At 32.0% G+C, this 7,534-nt stretch overlaps 1 protein-coding gene, 1 long non-coding RNA gene and 1 pseudogene across 2 annotated transcripts; 1 reads left to right on the top strand and 2 right to left on the bottom strand.

The window, feature by feature from the left end:
* Positions 1-560: 560 nt before the first annotated feature.
* Positions 561-2,668, bottom strand: LOC117208979 (annotated as a pseudogene).
* Positions 2,669-3,512: 844 nt separating this feature from the next.
* On the top strand, positions 3,513-4,265 carry LOC117209003. The gene is made up of 2 exons (XR_004487828.1): positions 3,513-3,906; positions 3,982-4,265. It is a non-coding gene; the product is annotated as an uncharacterized LOC117209003 (long non-coding RNA).
* Positions 4,266-4,319: 54 nt separating this feature from the next.
* LOC117208937 (protein lethal(2)denticleless) lies at positions 4,320-7,474 on the bottom strand. The gene is made up of 8 exons (XM_033450475.1): positions 7,329-7,474; positions 6,912-7,156; positions 6,618-6,798; positions 6,313-6,541; positions 6,024-6,229; positions 5,741-5,943; positions 5,448-5,658; positions 4,320-5,373 (listed from the first exon to the last, which is right to left on the bottom strand). The coding sequence occupies exons 1-8, from the start codon at positions 7,369-7,371 to the stop codon at positions 4,697-4,699; spliced, it is 1,995 nt and encodes a 664-aa protein (XP_033306366.1). The 5' UTR covers positions 7,372-7,474; the 3' UTR covers positions 4,320-4,696.
* Between the last annotated feature and the right edge of the window lie 60 nt (positions 7,475-7,534).

The raw sequence follows: 7,534 nt of genomic DNA, 5'->3' as shown, positions 1-7,534 counted from the left end.
AAATTATTCGGATAAAAATAGACAAAGATTCAACTATAAATTTCAGCGAATATATCGGATGTAGAGAAAGGTTCTGTACCGCTATGAATTAGATTTAGCTGCATTTTTTAGAAGGCTGGGATAATTTCAATTGTTCGATACTAAAGATACAAAGTGTGTTTTCCACGAACAAAATCTGATAATTAAAACTAATATAAATAATAGCTATAAATAAGATCTAATTTCCATTTGTTAGGAGGTTACGATAATTTCAATTGCTCGATACTAAAGATATCAAAGTCTCCTTTTCCACGAACAAAATCTGATATCTAAAAGGTACAAATCTGATAATTGAAAGTAAAGTGTAACAGATGCAAAGTAAAGATCCAGAAAATCGGAACAACGATACGTATAAGGAAGATTCGAAGACCTCGAATGAAAATTGCTATTTTATAGAAATAAGAAGATTTAATAATTCCAATTAATGTTTATTATTTTAATATTTAATCAAAGAGACGTGGCACGTGAATGAATTACAAAGTAGCCTTTGCCAATCTTTTAGTAGCTCGTATATTGTTCGATAGGGATTTTACAGGTGTACATTAATGGGAACAACGTCGTAAATGACTCATCGTAAAGACAGCCGGAGTTTTGTGTCCATCACGCTACAAATCGTTTAATACGTGTTCGATACAATTTGAACCATCTATTTTAATAATCGGTAGACTTCGTTCCTATACATACGGCAGACAGATATACAAGAACATCATATCGTACAAAATAGTAGCAGTAGTATCACCACCAGTTTCGTTCCCACGGATTCTCCTTTTATATACGGTACCCTCTCATTGACCTTCGGTATTTCCAGCTTATCGTTCTATTTCGTAACAAACCTTATAAAAATACGATCTTCTAACTCTTTATTTGGCCACCGTTCCATTCTTTTCTCTATTCGTTTCTCTTTCTAATAAAAATACACAACCTTCCTTTCTTCGTTTCTGAATTTTAGATATATTTCGTAAAAAGTACGATACTCAAAGAGCTACGATAAATCGTAATTTTGTACCCCGTTTTCCTTCACCTTCTTTTTTTACTTTCAATTAGAAACTACGTACGATAATGAATATATGAAATCAAATAGTCTCGCCGAAATCAACCCACAAAAATCTCATTTTTTCTTTGCTTCTCCGCTTTGACGAAGAAATTAAGAACTACCATAAATGAATTATACAGCGACGAATCAATGATAGGAAAATAACAATGTATCTAGATAACGAATATTGATGTATTTCTGAAAAAATATATAAAATATTGAAAGTAAAATACCCATTACGATATCTAATAAATGAAACGAATTTCCATTTTGATTCAATTCCTTCAGCGATTTCCTTAAAAAAATACGTGTCCATAAAAATGTACATCCACATTGTTCCAGCAATAAGCATACAAAATGATATCTAAATATATAAATAAGAAGTTTGATAAAGGCTTAATTAAATTGTTGTCTCGTCCTGACATCAAGAAACTACTAAATATCAATAAAATAAACAAGAACTCTTTTTAACCGGACATTGAGAAGTCACATTTTATTTTTAAGATAGTACCAAACATGAAACAAACAATAAACTTTGTTAAGCAATTTGTCCGATAGTTAACCAAATTATCCTCGATCGTTTCAATCAGTCGCCAAATAAAGAGTTAAAACGCTTTCACCTTGTAGAGCAAAGAATCGAAACGATTACAGTGGTCGTCGCCTCGCTAGTTGCGCGTGTGTCTCGATCGTACATCGTGGAAAACATCCTCTCGTTCACGTCGAAATAAGCTTCTAAACCGAAACTCAGTGGCGTTGGAAAAATGGTAAAAATGGAAAAATTCGATGCTTTCTCTCGATTTTGCACGGTCGTTTTCGTCAATAAATATATACCGTACACAGAGATCGGTCGAAAGAGGAAAACAATTGAAACATCGCGGAAGGACCTTATTATCTACAAAAAGCCATATTAGATGAGCCATTCGATGACGAAAGACTTTTCTCACTTTTCTACTCCAATTTCCTTTCTTTTGCTCTTCTAATTTTCTCCTTTCCTTTTCGCTCTTTTTCTCTTTTAATTTGGTTGTTCGCTTATTATTTCTCTATCGTTTCTTTTGTACTTGTTTTGTCCCATTTTTAACCCTTAAAGGCTACCATGAACGAAGTTTCACTTTGTGCACAAATTTTGTTTCTTCGTAATATATTAATCGTACGTTATACTCAACGTTACTCAGAGTTTTGTCTTATATTAATAATTACAATCGATAAATTTCCTACTTTTTTATTGCATACAATAAAGACAACGCTGAAACTGATTGACTGAAACTAATTTGAGTAAACCAACAGAAACTAATTTTTTGAAACGCGCTATAAATTCACAATCGGCTAATATTCCTAGTTATAAACCTTTGTATTTCTAAATATCAGACACACTCGAGTATGAAACCTATAGTTTACTCTCTCTTCCAACAAATACAATTGAAATTGTTGCTGCGAGCCCGTCAATTGCATTTGCTTGACTTCGTCATTTATGAAAATAACCAAAAATGTGCCGAGCCAGGGATGAAATTTCATTCACGATAGTATTAGCGTGATTTTCTTGAACAACAGCTTCTAAGGGTTAATTTTCGTTCTATCCTCGGTTATATTCGCCGCGTGCAACTGAACGACGGATCAGAGGACTAAATGAAGGATTAAAGGCATTTCGACGCGTGTATAAATATGTAATGTAAATAAACGAGGAAAGAGCTTTGATTTCCTTCCACGAAACCAAAAACGCACTCGGGGCTGTTGTACTATGATCAATGATTTTTTTATTAAACAAATTAAATACAAAAGATCGCATCTTTTTTTCTCTGTTTTCCTTGTTGCTCGTACTGTCGACCGCGACGCGCAGTCGCTCCATTCTCGAGTTGATAAAAATAATTAAAAACAACAGAAGAGAACGGGGGAGGGCAAGGGGCATTAAATAAAAAGTAAAAGAAGTCATCGAGAGGTAAAAGCAGGGCGGAGGTCGTGGAAGAAGACAGTTAAAGGCTTTTTCTACATGTTCTGACTCTCTCTCTCTCTCTCTCTCTCTCTCTCTCTCTCTCTATCTATCTCTATCTCTATCTCTCCCTCCCCCCCCCCCATAAACATACTTGCATGCGCGCATTACACAAACGTTTCGTTTAAAATTAAAGGAAGAAGGAGAACTCGAGCTTCGGCAATTCAAGACCAGTGAAAACTTAATAATCGCCTGTGGGTCATCGTATTACTCTTATTCGAACGATTTCGCTCATTTCTTACAATTTCTTCGCTTATCCTCGCTTTCATCTCAAACCACGAAGTTCAATTCATTTTCAAATTTAATAAGAATGCGTTTTTAATCGAATAACGTTACGTCATATGACAAACGTCATTAGTAATTTGCCGATTTCATTCGTCGGTTTGTTAAATTTGAATTTCGCGGGCAAATGAAGCGCAAATTGAAAAATTCATAAAGAGCGACGAAATCGCGAAAATTGAAACAATCGGTGAGACGTAAATGCTCCTTGGAATGAACCGCGTATCCTTGAACCGCCAAAGATGCAAAAAGAAAAACGAACAGAGGAAAAGAAAATTCACGAGCAGGAAGATCGTTTCGGGGAAAAGTTTGTAAAAAAAAAAATACAAAAGATGATCGATCTTACGATAAATAACTCGGATGAAAAAGAAAAGGGAACGGAAATAACATCTTTTCCTGCCTGTTTCGTTCGTTTGTTCCTTCTACGATCGAGTTACGAAGAACCTTCTGATCGATATTTTAAATGCTGCTGGACACAACGCTCGCCATTGTCAAACACTTCCTTCGAGAACTTCTAGTATAGACATGTTACAAGTTTAATAATCACCACCATCTTTAAAAGTGAAAATTGGTAATTAAACAAATATAATATGGAATAAAATTATATATATAATCACGATCATGGAAAATTACCTCTATTATGTAGGTCCAAAGGATGACAATTACTTTTCTTTCACGTCTGAAGGTTAGAAAAAAGAAAAAAGTAATAAATAATTATGTAATCAAGTAGTGGAAACAAAAAGAGTTGAATTAACTCCACGAAAGGTAAAATTTCATAGTTTGAATATTCTAAATTTTAAACATTATTTAATTTCTATATATTGATTCATTTATGAACTAAATGCAGTTGAAATTAAGCTACTTTCTCAAGCAGTAAAGTATTTTGTTCTCAACTGAACAAAAAATATATATGATGGAAATAAAATTTAAGATCTGTTTATTTGTTTTAAACCTTCATGTGTTACTATATTGAAAAAAAGTAAATATTAGTAAAAAAAATTAACAAAATATTTTATTATTGTAATATATTATAAATATAATTTATGATTGCGTATAAAAGGTATGCTGTTATCACTCGAACATGACACTTGTGAGTATATAATCTATTTTCACCTACTTTATAACATTTGTATGTCATATTTATCTTACAGTATGATATTTATTGTTTCGAGTCTTATTAAATTTTTATAAGGTACTACATCGTAAACAACAAAAAGCGCGCTGATGTTTGTATCACATTCATATGTTAACATTTTGAATGTAATTTTTTGTTATAAAACATTTCTAATAAAACGTTTATATGAAATTTAACACAGATAAAATGCAATCTTTCTGACAAATAAAGAAATTCATGGCTGTTTTTAAGATTTTGCAGAAGGTATTACATTATCATCACAACACATATTTGTTTCACAGTCTTTTCCAGTAACTTTAAAGAAATTTAATAAAGAGAGAGGAGAATTTCTCGGCATTTTAGATACTTTTTGTGGTTCTGTCGATCGTGATCTAGTATTTCTCCTAGCAAGCACTGTACAAGAAACAGGGCTAGCCGACTTTTCTGATAATGTTTTCCTGACTTTTCCATATTTTTCTCTTCGTATTCTTGTTAACCAATCGACATTTTCTTTGTACTTTTCTGGAGATAACTGAAGTAAATGCGGCGCTGTGCCATCAATTACAAAATTTGGAAGATTCAACGTAGGTGAAAAATGAATTTCGTTATTCCTGTTTTCTCTACTAGATGAACTTGTACTGGGTTCATCAGATTCGTAGCCTCTGTTCAGTGACGAACTATTATCATTACATGGACTAAACAATCTTCGTGCACCACGATTTTCTAAATGAATACGTTTTGCAACGCGAGCAGATGTGAGGTTTTCTTGTATAGGAGATAAAACTGACTTAAATTTTCCATCAGACCAGGATCCACTCATCATTTGAAAATAATTTCTTTTCATTGAAGTAGTAACATTACACTGATTTCGACTATCTTCTACTTGATTGTAAGCATCTGATGAACTTGGTCCAGGTGTAGCATCTAATGAAAGAAAGAAAATAACATTGATAACAATATAGTAGTTATGATAGTTTAAATATTTTATGATTACATACTAGGCGTGGTATCAGATCCTGGTGTGTGTTCTTGAGATATAACCCAACGTCGCGTAATAGTTGGTGTAGTTTCAAGTTTTAGATTTTCCAATGGATTTTTATTAAAGATAGCTTCTGCACGACCACGTATTTCTATTTCTTCATTATCTAGTTTATGTTCATGGCCAACTCTCCAAATTCGATGGCACGAATCATCAGAACATGTTACTATCTATTTAATTTTCAAAGGGGTATTAATGTTACATATAATAAATTTTAATATTAAAAATCAACAATGATATCGTTGTTAATACTTTTGTTTCTCGAACACTAGACCAAGCAATGCAAGTAACCTCTTCTGTATGTCCTAAGAGTTGTACAATTGGGGCTCCTGGTTTGTTTGTGTGCCAAATATATGCAAGTTCATCACTGGAACCACTAGCAAGATAACGTCCATCAGGACTTAAACAACTTTTAACATAATAAGTACGATTTTGATGTCCATAAAATTCTGCAACTAATATATGCAAAAGAAATAATAATATTAGTATTATTTTAAAATTTCATATCAATAATGTTTCTTATTATTATTCTTACTTGGTTTAGGATTGTAAGATGATATATTATATGCATATATAATATTATCCATACAACTTGCATATAGTGTAATTGTTGCAGGACATATTAACAATGACGAAAATCCATTCCTTGTACTATGTCCAGTATAATTCATTGTATGTTTAGCTAAAGGATCCTTTTTGTGAACAGTATAGTTTTTACGCAAATCCCAGACTTTTATTAAACTATGTCAATAATATAATTATTACTTTATTTGTTCATATAATTAGTAATTCATACAAGTGTATATTTAACTTACTAAACTTACCCATCTCCAGCAGAACATGAAATTAAAGTGAAATCATCTTGAAATACCAAACCAGTAATACTTTGTGCTCTGGATGATTGAGTGATTACCCTACGCTGTCGTACATTACTTATATTTCCAACATTATGTGCATTAATAATACAATTATCTGGTTTAGGTCGTTCATAATGATTAGCTCTAATATCCCATATCATGATAGAGCCATCTCTAGCTCCAGTTGCAAATACAGCTAAAACATTTTTTTTAATTAATATTTTGTTTTGTGCAATATGTATGTCAAAGCATATTAAGTATTAAAGAGATACCTTGATCCTGATAACGAAACACTGCAGTCTTAACACTTCTAATATGAGCATGGAAACAATCAATTTGTCTTATTTCAGAACCAGATACATCCCAAAGTCTAGCAGTATGATCTCCAGATGCTGTAACTAGTTTTAATTCTCCTGGCATCCAAGCAACATCAAATATTGCATTACGATGTGCCTGAAAAATATCAATTAAGTATATTTTTCTTATAGACTCTTAATAATATACTTTATGGTAACTTGATTTTATAGGTAAAAGATTAAAAACTCAATACAATATAATAAGCATACCTGTGTTCCTTCCAATGGTTGATTTGACATACTTTTGATATCTGTATCTTGTAATGCAATCTTTCCATCTTCATTAGCTAAAGCAATTATTTGTTCGTATCCTTTTGTAGTACAAAATCGGCATGCAAAAACTGGTGGTTCTGGATTAAAATCCAGTGCATCTGTATTTGGTGTTATACCTTTATACACATCATCTTTATAACATTTCAAACGATACAAAGCAACATCATAATCGTGTATTGATGCTGAAAAAATGTTTGTTTCTTTAAAATTCACGTTTTATCTTAAAAAATGAATATCATACACAATCATTAGATTAAATACAACATTATGTTGGGTCACGTATAACCTATCATTTTTATATTCGCAATATATTTCAAAATCTTTTATTATATACGATCATAAAATGCAAATTACCAGATCCTTTTTCTCGTTCTACAATAGAATGCACTAAATTCATTCTGAAACTGCATGAAATTAATATTTATTACACAAAATAGCGTAAATACTTAAATTGTAAGCGGGAAAATCTGTCAGTTTTCCCGCACTTCTATATCAAGATAGTCTAATAGGGACATTCAATTATGGTTGAGCAATGGTAAGTTCACAAGTAAAATTTTTTG

Source organism: Bombus bifarius, unplaced genomic scaffold, assembly GCF_011952205.1.
Source record: "Bombus bifarius isolate JDL3187 unplaced genomic scaffold, Bbif_JDL3187 scf7180000007966, whole genome shotgun sequence".
Lineage (NCBI taxonomy): Eukaryota > Metazoa > Arthropoda > Insecta > Hymenoptera > Apidae > Bombus > Bombus bifarius.
Note: the sequence above shows the minus strand (reverse complement) of the source record. Positions and strands in the feature narration are given on the sequence as shown.

What these genes read in the sequence shown, in the direction of transcription:
- LOC117208937 (XM_033450475.1), bottom strand. Translation starts at nt 7,371, where the DNA reads ATGAATTTAGTGCATTCTATTGTAGAACGAGAAAAAGGATCTG. An exon ending in AGAACGAGAAAAAGGATCTG is followed by an intron (nt 7,157 to 7,328) that starts GTAATTTGCATT and finishes ACATTTTTTCAG; the next exon opens with CATCAATACACGATTATGAT. An exon ending in CTAGTGTTCGAGAAACAAAA is followed by an intron (nt 5,659 to 5,740) that starts GTATTAACAACG and finishes AAAATTAAATAG; the next exon opens with ATAGTAACATGTTCTGATGA.